The following is an 18,113-nucleotide window of genomic DNA, read 5'->3' as shown; positions in this document are numbered from 1 at the left end:
GTGAACAATCTTTTTCTGAAAATATGACTAATTTAATTAGCAGACCTGGAATGGTCTCCCACCATGAAGAATAACACTCAGAAAATCAGACCAGCACCAACTAGGCGTCCAAGATGTCAAGTGCAAAATTCTGGAAATGTTTTTGAGTCTCTAAAACTCCAAATCCTTAATGGCCATGCTGAAATGTAAGTTTCCCAGTCAATACAACAGCAACTGTATGTTGGAAAGCCCCAGGCGCTGCTCCAGTATAATGGGCTGGTACAGCTGTAACGTGCAGCAGATAATATGAGTCCAGAAACCCTGCCGATTCTCTCCAAATCTCAATGCCCAGCTTGCCACTGTGTTCAGCACGTGAAAATCTGCCTCTACAGGTGTGTACGACACAGTCAAGAGGTTGTGCAGCCCATGAGTGATGAGTACGGCCAGCTATAAGGAGTGTGCAACAACAAACATACTTGGAAACTAGACCTCAATACACAATTGAATCTTCCAGGCAATGCTACAATAGAACTTCAACGCAAACTTCTGATTTTACCTTATTGCTTCAAATAAATTCCCAGACCGTGTCTTCCAACAATGTAGGAATTGCTAGCAAAGAGGGATTTCGTCCTCCTAGCCCTACAATCAGATTCTCCAGCGAAAATCCAATGGAATAGATATATATACCAACCAAGCATGCTCAAGAATGAGCTCTTCAATCCATTTTATAACTTCATCTTGAAAGTTGCCCATCTGCCTTGCCGATGTGGGATAAATAACTTTTCCTTTATTTCCCCTTTTTAGTCTCCCACTTAAGTGACTCTTTAATAAATATAAAGAAACATTAACTTATGCCTCCCAAGTACCCCTTTATAAAATCACTTCATAAATTAAACTTCTTTTTTAGCTCCAAAAATGATCTCTGCATTAAAATAATGAAAATTTGATATGCAAGGTCCCTGTTTTGTGCTTCCAAGATTTAAAACTCCTTTTCCTGGTTCCGACGAGCTATCACACTAAGGTGCATTTTAAATATTTTAATTATTTTTTTGCAACCTTATTAAAATACTTAAAAATAAACTATTAATGCACCAATTTGACGAAAATTGTCGAAAAGCATCAGAATCGAAATCTGATCATACTGGAGTGACCTTGATGAAGAATAATGACAAATGGAGCCAATCGGGTGTCTCACTATAAATAGACGCTCCCTCCAAGAATCTTGGAGCCCAAATCAAAAGCTGGAAATAACATCTGAAAGCATTATATGACTCCTCTAAACCAACTGAGCACACTGGTAACACCAAATTACCCCCTTGAACATGCTGGCACAAACCCAGAAAGTCAGTAACAACTGCACTGCTAGAGAAACTGAAAATGGGGACATTACACCCATTAGGGAAATCACAAATGGGGAAAGAGGAGAGGAATAGAAATTTGTTGGGAAATCTTGTGAGACAGGATAGAGAATGTGGATGTGAGGCAAATGTCTGCATCCACCTTGAAAGACCACAAGGGTGGAGAGAATGGAGGAATAAGGATTTATAGAGACTGGGAATGGAAGCACATAGGAGGATGGGACAAGGGAAGAGGATTAGGGAATTGTCTTGACAAATTTCAAAAAGTTCGAAAAAGTGGGCAATGAAAGAATGTGGAAAAATGAGGGGGAAGTGGATGTTAGAACTAGATATGGGAAATATCTATATCCATTTCAAAATCTCATGTGAAGGAGGAAGCATGGAAAATACCAGAAAGGAGAAGACTGGAGGACATAAAAACGTGAAGATCTAGGTTGAAAATCTGCAAATGATGATCAAGAAGAGAAGTGAAGGGATGAAGGAAGCAGAAGGATTTTTGTGGAAAATTATATGCAGGATTGGCTATCAAATGTGAATATTTGGCTAGGCATGAAAATGTTCAGTTCCACAACCGAAGGCCATACGCCCGTAAAAACCACAAGAAATGACTAAATTACTCCTAGACTTGTGTTATCTCAGATTTTTGCAACTTCTATTGTATGACATAAACTTGGAGGATGGCAAGGAACAATGCAGAAGTGATTTCTACCAAATGAGTCCTTTGGTAAGTTTCTTAGATCGGTTATCAATGATGGGCTAGACAAGACAAGATGCACAAAATGGAGTTGGACATAGGCAAATTCGGACATGGTCAAATAGGGTGCCAATAGAGGGAAGGGCATTCTTTTGACATTGACATAAATAAGATACTTGTGTCAGAGGTAGAAGTTGACTTATGTTGACATAATTGGACAACTACAAATATCCAAATTGAACTTGAGATCGAAGACATCAACTGCCAAAAGGATTCAATGGTGATTATCCATACTCATCAGAATAAGAAACAACAGTCAGAACAATTAATTCTTCACAAAAGAAGACAAATGAGAGTTAAACAAAAGGTTACTCCTAAAAAACGGTCTCAAAACTATCTTTGATCTCCAAACGTGCTAGATCTGGTGGTGAACACAAGCTAAATTTAACAACACATTGCTTGAATATAATACTGTTGAAAAGCCAATTATATAGCTGAAGATCAGGCAACATTAGAATAGGTGTTTATAACATTGCAATACTATGCAAGTATATGGTTTGACTGATTAAAAACCCAAATAGTCCCCAAATTGGAGTTTTATTTTTTTTGAACAAAATGTCATTGTTTAGCATGCCTATCTAATTTATTTTAACTTGATTGTAGAGATAAGATTTTGGTGATGTCAAATATAAAATATAACTCATTGCATAATTGATAATTGATCTCATCAGAATGATGTATATACTATATTGTGCTACCAAAAAGAAGCTTTTAAACTGATTTGTTTGGCACTTTTTAATCAGTATTGTTTGAAATCAACATATCTTAGGGATGCATCCTTGGGGTTTTCCCAATGCACTCCATCTGGGTACATTTATGAGACAGAGTGATGGGGACAGAATGTTCCCTCTCCATCCTCACTGTGCAAAAAGAATGGGAAATGCCCCAAGGATGTCTCCCCAATCTCACAGATGTTTCTTGGGATGTGTCCACCTCTATAACAAGGTTTTGCAGATGGCTTTACATCCTTGTGATGTCCTTTGCATATCACTTAATGACTAAAAAGAAGAATTAAAAAACTATTAACCCCAAAGGCCTTAATTTGGGCTTGGTGGTGAGGGCTCTGCCCTTCAATGCCACTCTAGAGACCCCACAAGGGGGGTTGCTCTTGGGCCTTGCTAGTGGCTGCTGCCCCCAGACCCTTGCTTTAGTTTTTAAAAACAAAATTAAAAATTTGTTTTGCATTTTGCCAGTCGGAAAAGTATTGTTTTTTCCTAAGTTTTTCTAGGGTAAATTCTTTGTAACTGAATTCCATTTATACTTTTTGTTTGTTGAATGAATCTTGATTCTGAGTAATGCTACTATTATACAATCCATAGATTGGAAACCTGTTGAGTACTTGCAAGAAAATATAACAGCTGAGTAGCTCATCCATCTACTAGCCCATGCTGTGTTTTTGTTAGTTTTTCTTGAATTTTTTGCTGATTAATGAATATACGTACATACACACACACATACGTACGTATATACATATATACACATATACGTATTGTTGTGCCTTGCACACACTCCCCGTTGTCGACAGGGTCCCCCCTTTCGTTGTTTGCCTCATTGAGGTCCTGAGTAGGAGTTTTCATAAGTAGGCAGAGTGGATAGCAACAGTGAGGAATTTGAGCTTGGAGAAGATGATTCCACATGAAATTAAACTGGCCTGAGTCCTGAGTCCTGAGTCCTAAGTTCTAGAGGGTTCACACCTTGAAAGCAAGGATTTGCAAGTGGAAATTGAATGGGAAAGAGACCTCCACATTTGAAGCCTTCATTAGGATCGAGAAACTGTGCAAGTCAGACAAAATGCCTAAGGCAAAGCAAAAATTGCAAAATTGCCAAGTCAAAATCGCTCAAACACATGGATTTGCAAGTTTCAAAACTTAAAGCAAACATATCGCACCTTTTTGAAATGGGCAAATTTCATCAAGAGAAAGAGGGGCGTTTTAAATATGAAGCTCGACACTTTTTTTTAAGCATATAGGAAATCAGGCATTTCATGTTGAATGCCCAAGTTTCAACCAAGGTTTAACAAAAACTAAACTCGCCCTTTCCAGACGCTTTGCAAGACAAAAATAAATCGCTCATTTAATCCAAATGGGCCGAATTTCTAAAAGGGTTGTGCGTTATGACTTAAAGAACAAAATCGCCCAAAACCACTCAATTGGCTGAAGTTTGCAACTTGAAAGGAAAGTCATTTGAACTTAAAAACAAAATTCATACCTTTTAATCAAATTGCCCGAATTTCTTTAAATCAGGTGTAACAAAAGGAATATAAAATTGATCAAAACGTCCAAAAGACCCGAAGTTTGGACTTAATAACAAGAGGCATTTTAACTTAACACAAAAGAAAGCAAATCGCACATTTTTGTCAAAATTGCCAAACTTAAGTGAAGGGGTCGTTTTAAAACCTAAGTCCAAAATCCCGCAAAACGCCTAAAATGCGCGAGTTTCACAAAATGCTAGAGGGAGTGCTCAAAGTTAAAACAAAAAAAAACAATTCGCCCATTTAGATCAAATTGCCTGAAAGTTTGCAAGAGAGGCGTTTTAACGTTTTGCAACACAAGGAGAAAATCGCAAAAATCAAGAACACCTGAGGTTTGCAAATAAGAGGGGTGTTATAACTCAACAACAAATCACGCGTTCAAAGAGAATAGGGTGAATTCCATTTTTCATTGCAGAATGGAAGGTTTGTGAATCGCATATTTTTCCAAGGTTGCGAATCTCTTTGAATGCTCGAGTTGCAAATGGCAAGGGGCGTGTAGGGTTTTAAGCACAAATTCACATATTGCATTCAGTCAATGGGGCGAAATAAACTTGGGCGCGATTCATATTTTGCAAGGGGACGGCCAAAGAACTTGAAGAGATAAATTGCCCATTTCATCCTGAGGCTACAACAAAAGGAAGGCGTTTTGTTGCAACATAAGATCACATTCTCTTCAGAGCCAAGGTTTTTCTTCAAACACCAAGTTCTTTCAGAATTTGCAGTCAACAAACCCCTAACGGTAACAACCAGGTAAGTTAAAAATGCCCTTCAAATGGTTAAAATTTTGCATATGAATGAACATGTTTTTAACTAGGGTTAATATGCAAAGCAAATTCAAGTAAATCTTAAACTTAACCCTAGGCAACAACCATTGACTATCAAATTCGGCCTCCCAAGATTTGAAACTTAGGCAAATTTAGAGACGTTGGCTTAAACAGAAACAAAATCATCTTTCCAAACCAACAAAGCAAACGAGTCTGAAAACGAAACACACTTAACTAAAAGCGTTTGCAATTCTCAAATCATCAACATAGGGAGCAACGATATTTTGAAACTCGCTCAAACCAACAACCAACCCAAATTTTCAAATCCAAAACGCATTTAATCTCCATCTGCAAAATTCAAATTATTCCAGTAGTGTGTTTTAACATATTTTCAAAATTTGATTACCTTGCTGTTTTAAATGATTTTAGTGCTAATGCCGTCTTCTGACACTGCTAACCCGTGTTTTTCACCTCAAAATTGCCTTGTAATTCGTGTCCGGATGTGCAGGGTAGATGCCTAATCAAGGGGCAGAGTCTTCCAAAGCACCTGATGCACTAGGAACATTCCTAGTATCTAAAACGAACATTCCCTGCAAGCTTGATAAAATGAAATATCAGCATCAGGGGGTAATAAATGAGTCAAAAGTCTTGAGCAATTGGGAAAATGTTGGTGATACAGATGTCAGGCATGTAGACATTCAGAATTTCAAAGACAGGGTGTATGCTCCTAACGCAGATGGCAGGCTGAAACGGATGGTAGAGAGTGGCATTGCACAACCTGTAGGTTTCACACCGACAATTCAGAACTATGAGCTTGTGGTTGAGGCTGCAAAGCATTATCGGCCAAAGAGCAGGGTGGTGGTTGCAAATGGAATGGTGATGACCAATTTCACTCTAGAGGCCATTGGGGAAGCATTTGACATCCCACTTCCTAAGGAGGCCATTGCAGTGACTATGGATGAAGCCCAATTGGCTTATGATATGAATCCCAACAGGTGCAAAGGGATGATAAATGAGGATTGGTTCAAAGTTAGAAGACCCCTGAGCACTAGGATCATTAAGAAGACATATAGGAGTGATTTTATAGAGGAATACGGAGATATGATCACATTGCTTAGCTGAGTCATGGGACTCACCTACTCCAACTTGTTTGAGGAGTGGATGTTTTATTGCATAGAGCAGGTCTTCAATGGGAATGTTAAATTTGTTTGGGCATAGATCATAAGTGATAACATCCATACTCAGCTAGTCGAGCTCGAGGAGAGGAAGTATTTAACCATGTCCTCCTACCTGGTTTACGTGTTCGCTAGACATTAGAGACTGCCAAGATTGATTCGCACAGGCGAAATTGGAAATGGGCCAAATTAGGTAAAAGTGTACGATTGTTACCCTCAGTTACATTATTACAACATAGCTTAGAGGGAAAGAAACAACGTCGCCTATGCAATAGGCCAATATGAGCGTGTGATTGATGCATTCACAATGCGCATGGTCCGAATGATGCAAGGAGGGTTGCATATACGGTTGTCAAAGCAGGGCAATGCACTAACATGTTGGTACGGGGCATGGTTCATTCAATTCCCTTGTTTCTCCTATATCAGAATTTCAGGTTTTGGGGGAGCTCCATTTCGACTTCCCCGCTATTTGTCAAATAGAATGATCCTCCTGGATGTTGCTAGACAAGCGCATCTAGTCGGGCACATACTCATGGAGAAGAGACAATCAGGATTTGCATTCCCAATGGCCATAGGGGATAATGATGTATATTTCAAGACCTCTGTGCAGGCCGAGCAATCCTTTGAGGAACTGGCATCATATTGCCTACAAGAACACCTCTCTAGGAAGTACTTCGACCCCGCTGGATTAGGGAAGAAGGCTTATGGCAAGCACTACAGAAGCAAAGGGCCATAGAAGACTACTGGACTAACTGCCTAGACGATTTTGAGGTCCGTCGCGGGAATACTCAAGGTTAAGTGTTTAGCAAATGAGAATTTTCAAGTACCGCCAAGTCTTGGATCAGATAACCAATTATGGGGATTGCTTGCAAACCCAGGAATATGAGGTAGTCAAGGGCCTCCCACCATCTATCAATTGGAACCAAAACCCAGTCACAGATCTTGAAGCTATAATGGAAGGTCCCAAGTGGTATACAGATGCTTGGTTATACCAGCAGCTTCAGAGACTAACTCATGAGGGGATCCAATTCACATATAATTTGATGGGAGGCTTTGAGTTCCAGTCTTCTGAAGACGAAGAAGCATCAAGTGCCACTAGGGAGGAAGAGGTTGAAAAGCCCGAAAAGAAAAGAAAAAAGGCAAAGGCTAGCAGGGGAACCCGAGCATCCAAGAGGATAAAGAGAAATCCCAGCCAGTCACCTGAGGCCCACGGGTGAGAAAAGATACCAATAAGAAGGCCAGTGGTCGCTACATCATCGAAGGACCCTAATTCAAATGATGAGGTAGTCAAAATTGATTCTCTACCTGCCCCTCTTCCACAAAATGATCCAATTGCCCAAGAGACAAATGTCTGCAAGAGGCAAATGATCCGCAACAAACTAATGAGCTAGGAGCAGATATGCAGATCATCAATTTGGATAGGCTTGAAAATCAGGTCGAGGAGGGAGAATTTGTTTCGAATGAGGAAACAAGCAGGCAAGAGCACACGCAGGAAAGCAGGTGTGAAAAACAAGAAGATAGGCATGAAGAAAAATAAGAAGGTGATGCAAGAGATAATACTACAGTTGAAGGAGAGAAAGAAGATAAAACTGAGGAGCCCCAAGAGACTGAATAGCAACATGCATTAGAAACTACTCAGCAATTGCTTAGTTAGGTGGGTGAAAATTCAACTGTAAGCAAAGGCCAGGACACGACACCTAACCCGCTTTCTTCCACATCTGATCAGCCGTGGGTATGCAGTGAATCCGCTAAGGTATCCGGAGAAAAAGGCAGGGAGTTAGTAGTCACCTCAGGACAAGCTATCCCTCACAAGTGGTTACTAGCCCGAGCCCAGCGGAAGGCAACTGTCAAGCCGCCAATCAACCTGGAAGATATATCTTCTTGGATGGGGGAATCTCAAGCCAAAGGGAAGAATTCGAGAACCTATTCCAGAATCACTAGGGATGAACAGAGAAATCGAACAATTCAAATTGCTGACCCGCCAAAAGACAAACCAGCAGAAGAGGTCGCCTTGGCTGATTACAACATTGCATCTGTCTTGCTAGGGAAAGCGACCAAAGAGCAAGAAAGAAAAGAGTTCAAGGACTCTGTACAAAATATACTTAGACAGCTGGATGAAGTGACTGCTGAATGGAATATGTATAGAGCATGTGCTGAGCAAGTCGAAGACTACATAGATCATCTACTAAAGCCACTACAACATGCCATCGAGACCCATGTTCCTGCATTAGTACTAGCACATAAAACTATAGCTGAGTTTGAGGCAGTGTGCGACACAGCCAAGGCGGTTAGAGAATGGATCAAGAGCATCAGGGCAAGAGGAAACCAAGTGATCAAGGATGCATCCAACATGGCAATCGATCTAGAACTAACCCGCCTAAAGGTGCTGGATGCCGAAAAAGAATACATCAGATTCCAGGAGGCAATTGAAAAAGGCTCTACCAATCATAAGGGCTTTGTTCTGGAGTCACCCCGGATTCTCGTGCTGTAGACAATCCTTGACCCCCATCGTATCAACACTTTTAAGGAATGGTATTGGATTGTTAATATGAAGAATGACATGGCAGTCACCATCAGCAAAGGATCGGAGGAATATAGGGAAACCTTGTTTGGTGTCGAGACTTTTTGTGAGAATGCCCTCAAGGCGTTAGTCAGCGACTGGAAAGATAACATGGAGTGGGGCAAAATGATATCGCGCTGAAATGACCGGTTGAAGGGTGATAAGCCCACTTATTCCACCACTAACATAGAATTCGTCAGCAAGCTTGCAAGGGAGTACTAAATTTTGAAACCTATCAATTAGAATGGTGCAGGCAGCTAAGAGGTGTGGACAAACCTATCTAATTTGTGTGTATGTTTCATTATTGTCCCGAAGGAGTCGAAACTCTGCCTCGAAGGCTTTCTGTAACTCGTCCCAAGTACCTACCTTCGTCTTGTCTGTATCAGAGTACCAGTCGATGGCTACCCCGCATAGGGTGGCAGGGAACTGCACCACCCATTCAGCTTTGTCGGTCACTCCATTGGCCGACTAGATCGTCTCACATGTACAACAATGCCGTACAAGATCTTCCTTCCCGTCTCCAGTGAATTTAGGCAACTTCTGCTTGTTCGCCATTAGGCTCCTTGGCTGTGGCCCAGTCTGCCCTCCCGAACTCGACCCTCCAGAAATTGGTCCTCCAGAAACTAGCCCTCTAGGACTTGGTCCGTCGGAACTTGGTACGTTGGGTCCCACCAGGTTACTCTGACTTCCAGGGTTTGATGAGCCTGAACTGAACAAATTTCTTCTACTACCGTGCCCTTGTGCCCTCTCGACACCTTCGGCCGCACCGGTATCTCCCACTTCTCTGTTCTCGGTCTCGGTCTCGGTCTCCTTTTCTCTCTTGGTCTCGTCACCTCTAAATGGCGTGTACAACTCTACCCTACTCTCGTTGCCAATCTCTTCCAACGTGAAGGAAAGGTCCCCAATTGCTTTCTAGTGGTTTCTATCAATATAGAAACTTGGCCCTCGCCAGTGGAGCCATCATTGCCATTCCCTCCACTTCCTTCCTTGGCAATTTTATTCAGCCATCTCCTTCGTTCGGCTTGTTGCTCCAATCTTAGTGCCCTCGCTGCTGCCTCGTGCCCGTCTTCCTCTTGTCCCTGCGGTACACGATTTCGGTCTTTGTTCTACGTCACGGGCATCAATTCCTACGTTCCTTCGAGTGGAAAGTTCTTCGTCAGCCTTCGTTACGTTCCTCCTCCTCTCGTCGACTCCTCTCTTGGAATTGTTGTAAAATTTGTTGCCGACGGTTCTCAGGGTAGGTTTCCTCTCGGCGAGTTTGTAGGGCAAGAAATGCTTGTGCCAATAGGCTAGGCTGGTTATTGATCAACCGGTTCACCGCCAGACTTACGCCAAGAGCACTCCACACGACGCTCTTAGGGACGTCCTCCACGGTGGCTTCCCTTTGTACATAAATTTCAATTGATGCTTGTAAGATGCAGGTGAAATCCCTTGTCAGTGCCCTCTCTCCTTCGAACAACTCCTCCGGCTCTTCCTCAGGATTGCTACTTGTCCCCTCGCTCAATGGTTGTCCCATTATCGTCGTGCCATGTAGTATGCTCCCGTCATTCCAGGTTTAACTCGACAACGACACCAGATGTTTTGCCCCCTAGGGGTGTGTGTGCATTCAGTGCATAATAGTACATAAATATAGGAAATGTAACAGTACACAAAGATGCAAGTGAGAAACTCATATGTCTGTATTCATTGATTCCAAAATGCCAGTACATTCAAAACATAGTTTCCTTTACGCCTATCACATATCTTGAAATAGAAGCCCAAGTACATATATATAGGTGTTGGTACAGGTTGTCCGGTGCCAACTGCCGGCAACCGTTAGGTAACCACCGACCCTTAACACACTTAACATTCTAATTACAATATGACATAATTACCCGACAACATAAAGTACTTGGAGTAACTAGATAAAAAGAAAAGTAGCAGTTAATATAGAACTCCAAATCCTAAGGAACTATGAAATTGATGTGACAAAATTTCAAAAGTTATAAGAGTATGATTCCTACAAGTTCAATCAAATTGAAAAGGGCCCTTGAATAACTAGCTAAAACAAAAGTAGCAGTTATATTTAAGTCTCCAAATCCTGAGGAACCATGGGATCCAAAAGGAAAAAGCTATAAGAAATGATCCCTTTGAGATCAATCAAATTGAAAACATGTACTATTTAATTGAATTCTTTTAATTCTTTTCCCATTTATAGAAGAACAAAATTAGTTAGGAGCATTAATTATAAATCTCAACTACTTAGCTGATGCTGTTGTAAGAGTTCTACTAGAACTTGAAGTTTATATCTATGCATTGTATTACTTGGGTTAATGCTTATATATTCCATTGCATTATTTTCCAGACTTGTTGACTGGAGTAGTTACTAAGCAATTCTAATGCATGCAGGAATGGGCAGGAAATGCAAGAGTGGTCAGGGTGATGCCAAATACACCTTGCCTTGTGGGTGAAACAACAGCAGGTGATAATAGACATATTCACCCTTGATGCATTAATACATTCTCCTTGATTAATGTGCATCACCTCACATTTTACATAGAACCTCTATTGCACTATTTGGTTTTACTTATTCTATAAATAATGTAATTATCTCGAAAGCTTGTTTTAATCTCCAACCGGCAAGAGAAAACTAGGCTGATAATGATTTTTGACATTATGGAGCTTACTATCATAATTCAAATATTGCTTAGTGAAATCAGCAATAAAGAACACTAATCGTAGGCTAATTTTTTAATGAACTCATAGGAACCTTTCTTACCAACAGCATGTCAATGTATTCTTGAGATCAAATCAACATGGAAACTCCAAATCATCCTTGTTGTTGCTGCAAAAACTGCACACTGGAATCTACTATATGGCTACCATGTTACTAAATTTTACAGTAGTAAAACATACCATGTTGTCAAGGCATTTTTGTAACCTTTGATTCATCTCAATCTTTGATATACTCACATATTTTAATTTGTTTAATCACTATTATGTAATATACGATGAGACAATAGCAGCCAACATCAAAAAGATTATCAGGTGTTGTGTTATCCATCTATGTATAACTTGGTGGACACATCTCTTGTAATAGTTTTCCAGAGGATTGAAGTTGGTATCTCACAAGCCTTTAAGGTATTCTGATTTAAATGCCTTTTAAGGTGTTGATTTGGCACGTCTGTTATAATATGTTCTGTGTCATTTGAAAAATATGCTTCTTAGTTTGGCACACCCATGCTGTGACCTGAGGATAAAGGAGATAATAGCGTAGAACACAACAATGCTTAACTTGAACACACGGCCACTATTGACAAGGGCTTCTTACCAATTCTCCAACATTACATCTATCTTGAGATTATCATACAACCTATATGCTCTCAAAACAATAAATAATTGTACACAATCAACACAAAACCTAGTTATTTGAAGTTTAACTTTTAGCTACAAACTAAAAATTTCAACAGTTCATTCTGCTACTAATCCGTACAAGAAGCAAATGTAGTGTATTGTTTCCCAAAAAAAGGACTGGGAGCACACCAACCTTAAATAGAATCAACACCAATTGAATGCCATAGAAAATGTAGAAAGCTCAAAAGAAAAGAAAGAAATATAAAAGGGCACGGAAATTATTAATGTTTTCTTTAGGCATTATTTGAGTCAAACAAACTAGATATCAATTAACAAGAAGATGCACAAGCTCTAAGACATTGCAAACTACGTACATGAGCAAACATGGAAATAACATCTAACATCACAGCTCAAAATACATATGATCTTCATTGTAACTTCCTAAGTGAAGCAACATTGAGCTCCGACTACATCCTTTTCAAAATGAGTAGCAATAGTAGAAGTGGAACACGAATTAGAACCCACTAAGAATACTTAAATAAAGAACAAGAAATTTAACAATCTTAGAATTATTAAAATCCCTTATTCACTTGGGAAAGCAAAAAAGCAGTTGAAAAAGCCACTTGTGAGTTAGAATATTTTTAATAAAACTTGGGCTTGTGGAGGGGACTGAATTTCTACCGGGAGGAGATTTTATATGATTAGGAAAATTCCATGTAACTAATCCCTCATTGATTGGCAAAAACAAACAAAGCATGTCAAAAAGTGACTTGTGAATTTTACATTTTGCAATAAAATTTGAGCTTATCATGAGCAATGGTTCTCTCTAAGGGGGAAACTGTAAAAATGTCTATTGTTAGACAACTTACTTGTAACTAAGCAAGTAACTGAATGCATCAAACATATGGAAGAAATCTAGAAGCTTTAATTTATTACAATGAAAGATGTTTACCTATGTTGTTTGTCTTGGTATGGGAATGGATGTGGGTACATTGGTACATTTTTTGTTCCCCCTTGAGTAGGTTACAAGTTCATATATATAATTATATATATACATTCGGTTCCATCCCTTCTCCTAACATTCTTGCAAATAGTGTCAGAGCTTCCTCACCATGTCCCTGCTTAACATGCCCTTCAATGATTGTAGTCCATGAAACAACATCCCGTATGGGTAACTGCAAAAATACCTTCCTTGCATAAATCAAATTCCCACAATTGGCATATAAGCCAACAAGAGTATTCAACAAAAGAGTGTTCATTTCATACTCATTCTTTATGATTTTGGGCATGAACCTGCTTCCTGTGTTTTAGTGTCTTAAGAAGTACACATGCCTTAAGAACACTAACGCTGGAAGTGGTGAAGACTTTCATTCAGCCAGCTGGTGTTCTTGGTTTGTGTTCATCATCTACCCTTCAGTTGGCGCCATTATTGGATGTAAGCACATCCCCAATGCGTAGGGAATAATCTGGATATTATAAATCAGAAATCTGCCTGGTACGATTTGTATCAATTCTGATTTAATTGAATGTTCTTACTTGTTTCAGTTTCCTTCCTTATTTGCTGTTCTTTATTCATTACTTGCTTATATATTCAAATTATACAAAAAGAAACCACACATTCTGCAACTTCTCTCTATTCTATAAGACCATCAGCAAAAATCACAGGAAAATATAGTTTATTATTTTAAAAATTACAGCAGATCAGCAAGTGGATCCATCAGGGATCTTTCAGTGCTCAATTTTAATTATTAATTATATATTAAAAATATATAGTAATACTCATAGGTGCCAATAAACAAAATACTGCAAAAAGGAAAATTCTGATAAATTCATAATTCATTGATTTTTCAAATGTCAATATAAAGTGAAAATTACAATCAATAATCTTCATATTGCTCTTCTCTAGGAGTGTCAAAGTCAACATTTGGTCTGTTTGAACCATGATTAGTTGTAATGCCACTCCCACTATCCATGTCATATGTAGAAGATACCTCATCTAAAGAGACATCGACAAGCTAGGCAATAGAAGTGTCTAAGTCACCACACTCAAGAATTAGATCTCAATTCCTCTTCACCCCTCGTTGTAATTTGTTTTCTAAGGGACACAAGTTAGAGTACTGTTGTGACCTTTTCACACATCGCCCCATTGCAAACGGGGACCCCCTCTTTCCCGCTTCTTGCGTTGGTTAGTTTAGGGTTTTGGCAGCATAGTGGGCAATTTTGATTTCCCGTGCTCGAGTCTCGGATTTTTGATCATGCCTAATTGTCGTTGAGGGTTTTTGAAGTTATAGGATCAAGTGTGTAAAAGTTGAGGTTTTAAATGATTCTAATTTTGTTTAAGTGTAGACCTTTTGAGCGTTAACGTGTTTTTTATAACGTCCTCGTTGGTGATTTTTAAGTGCTTAAGGTGTTTCAGGACCTTTAGGAGTTGTTTTCTCGCTCCTAGGAAGGTATTCGAGTTGATTTTGCACTTTATCCCGATAGGTTTCCTTGTGTTTCGCTCAAATTTTGGTAAATTTGCCTAACTCCTGACGCATTTTATTGAAAATTCTAAGTGTTTAGGTGATTTTGAGTGGTTAAATTGTTAAATTCCCGATGAAAATCCATGTTCTAAGGGTCAAAATGTCAAAATTCCAGACTGGAGGTGCTTTTCCCCCACATTCTTGATGACCCATGATTTTCCTTCGCTCAAAATCCTGATTGGTGGTGAATTTCCACTAGATTCCAGATGGACCTAATTTTTCCCCCACTCATTATCCAGACATGGGCGATTTTCCACCAGGATGCTCAAAATTTGATTGTGTGGGAATTTTTCCTGACAACCCACGATTCTCCATCAGGACTGCGGATGACTTTAATGAGGACTGAAATGATGATTCCTGATGCCTATCGATTTTCCACCAAGACTTTTATGACGAGATTTTGTGGATTTTAATGTGGGTAGTGATTCCAGACCCTAGGCGAATTTCCACAAGTGATGATTTTAATGATTTTAGGTCCGCATAATTGTCCAGACAGGGGTCGATTTTCCCCCAAGAGGATTTTTATTGCTAAGTGGCAAGTTTGAGTTGGAGTTTTCATTCCAGATAGGGGTCGATTTTCCCTTGGAGACAATTTTGTGCAAAGTTGATAAATTTTTTGTCAGGATTTTTATCCTAGCATGGGGCGATTTTCCCCCAAAGGGGTATTTAATGATTTTTATTGGGATTTTTCTCCTAGCTAAAATCGATTTTCCCCTAGATGGTCATTTTGATCCAAATTTTAAAGTCTTTTAAATAAATTGACCCCAAATTTAATTGTTTTTACAAACGTCAGCGATTATTTAAAAAATAAAACCAATTAATAAATAATTTGCAATGAGCATTTAATAATTTTTACCTTCTAGAAGCAAATCAATTTTCCCTAGGCAAGTAGAAGTACAAATGTTTTATCCCACATTTCTTGTGTGGTGAAAGTTCAAGGTGAAAACAAGTTCAAAAGAGAGAGGCCAGAATTATAATATTATTATATTTGCCAAGTGTGTGCTTACTTGGGCGATTTTTTCCTCCAGCTGGTGAATTTGTGAAGTGTCAAGTTGACACATTAGGCTGAAGATTGGTTTTATTGTTCATTTTCCTCCATTCCCAGCCAAGGCGGTTTTTCTTAGCTGCCATTTGAGTGTGTTTGAAGCATATTTTTTCAGACTTTGGCGATTTTTTGAAGGATGGGGCCATTTTAGGAGAAAGGCGATTTTTGTTTTGGAGAGGTTTTACCTCCATTTTGGTGATTGAATCTCCTTGGGTGGTGGCACCATTGTTGGGGGCTTGCTGCTTATCATTCTCAGACCTGATTTGCATCATTTTCAGACTTGTGTGACCTTCATTGCTGGCTGGAATTTCATTTTCAGACATATATTTTCATTTCCAGCTCAATTCTACCTAAGGCGATTTTGTCCAAAGGCTGATTGAAGGTGTTCTCAGTCAATTTTTCAGAACTTCCAATTGCTGTTGCAAGTCTGAAACTTCGTTATTGCAGGCTTGTCCTCAGAAGATCACCATTTCCGACCTCTTACCTACCTTGGCGATCTTGCTTGGAGCTCATTCCTTTGACATTTGTTGATCATTTTCAGGGATTTTTACCACTTTGCAAGGTGCTGGTAAGTCTGAAACATCATTTTAGACTTGTCCTCAGAAAGTTTTTGTTTTACCAGCCAACATGTATGCCCGCAATTGATTTTTTTCACCTTGGGAAAATTGTTTTTCATCAAATTTTGCATAACACGCGATTGCAACATGATTTTAAGGACTGATTTATAGAGTTGCAGGTTGTCTTCAGACTTGTTGGCAGCCATTGTTGACCTCAGAAAGGTGTCCTTAGACAACTTTTGTGTGAAAACACTACTTTTCACACCTTTCCTAGTTCAATTCCTGATCCGCTATACTCCTTTGCACTCTAATTTTGATAAAATTTCAAAGTATAAGGAGGAGTCTTCAGACTTTCTTAAGTCTGAAAATTGATGACTTTAGCAATTTTCATATGGGTTTCATACCCTAATCTTGTCATATTTACTTTCTATTCATGGAGAATGTGGATAAATTTCCAGATTTCCATTCTTAAAATTGTCCAATCATTAGGAAATCAGAACTTGTTATCAGGAATATTTTCCGAGGTTGCTAATTTCTAGCTTTGTACAGGTACAATGTCGAAGTCGGGAATTAGCATCTGGAAGGAACAACAGAGGATTGTTGAGACGGGATTCTATCCAGAATCCAAGATGTCATCTAGATGGAAGGAGATTACAGACACGAACATGCATTTCTTGAACATGGGCCAGATGCGACAGCGGATGTTCGGAATTGGAAGCCAGATTCCTTCCCCAACTTATGTGAACATTATGGAGAGTGGTATTTATCAGGTCGTTGGATTCCCGCAATCCATACAGTGCAACGAGCTTATCTTGGAGTATGCACGATGTTATGATCCTCGCTCCCAAATGATCAAGACTCCTAAGGGTGCCATTATTGCCTACCTTGCTGAGGTGTTTGGAATTCCACGTGGAGCAGACATGAAAGATAGAACCAAGGATGAATATGAAGAAAGATATAAGAAGAAGATGGATGCATGCAAGACCGTAGTGAACAAGGAGTGGATGATCGATCCTAGGACTCACCATTCCAAGGCGCTCCCAAGACACTCGTGCACAGATTTCAAAGATGAATATAGTGATTTAGTATTCCTGCTTAACCGAGTGATGTGGATGCCGCAGGGTGCAATATACGATGGATGGATGTTCGATTTCATCCAGGATTGTCTGAAAGGAACCTTGATTAATTGGTCTAAAATCATAAGTGACAATCTGGATTTTCAGTTGAGGAATGTGGAGAGATCCGGGTCATTCGCCATGACTTCCTATTTGGTGTACTTGCTTGCACAATTTGTTAACTACAAAGGATTGATATGCAGAGGTGAGGTTGGGAATGGACAAGGACAATTCGGAAGTTATGAGTGCTATCCACAACTGAACATGTATCGAATTGAAGATTATAAGAGAGTGAATGATGCATTCACTATGTACATAACGCGGATGTTGCAAGGCGGGATACACAGGAGGTTGTCCAAGGAGGCAACAAAGCTGATAGAGAAATATGGATCGTGGTACATACAGTTTCCCACTTTCACATACCTAAGGATTCATGGATTTCAATTCGAACCTTACAGGCTTCCTAGGTATCCTACTGACAAAATGATCCTGTTGGAAGTGGTGAGACAACTTTTGGAGTATGATTCTATCTAAAAGGAAAAACATAGAATGGACATGTTATTTCCTATTTCAGTGGGGAAGACATTGGAGGTTTGCCAATCCGCCACAATAGCTAGCACAACAATTGAAGAACTTGCATTCTATCGATTTGCAACATACAAGAGAAGAGAAAGATTTGATCCAGATTAGAAAGTTGGAA

General features: G+C 39.5%; 1 protein-coding gene across 1 annotated transcript in view; it reads left to right on the top strand.

Annotated features, from left to right (window-relative positions):
• Window positions 1-18,113, top strand: part of LOC131072755 (pyrroline-5-carboxylate reductase) — a 74,767-nt gene that overhangs the window by 33,173 nt on the left and 23,481 nt on the right. Inside the window, exon 3 of the mRNA XM_058009023.2 lies at window positions 11,230-11,302. Within this exon, the coding sequence (XP_057865006.1) occupies window positions 11,230-11,302 (73 nt within the window). The remainder of the gene's footprint in view (window positions 1-11,229; window positions 11,303-18,113) is intronic.

The sequence above is a fragment of the Cryptomeria japonica genome, chromosome 9 (genome assembly GCF_030272615.1).
Source record: "Cryptomeria japonica chromosome 9, Sugi_1.0, whole genome shotgun sequence".
Taxonomy (NCBI): domain Eukaryota; kingdom Viridiplantae; phylum Streptophyta; class Pinopsida; order Cupressales; family Cupressaceae; genus Cryptomeria; species Cryptomeria japonica.
This window is presented reverse-complemented; position numbering and strand designations above follow the sequence as displayed.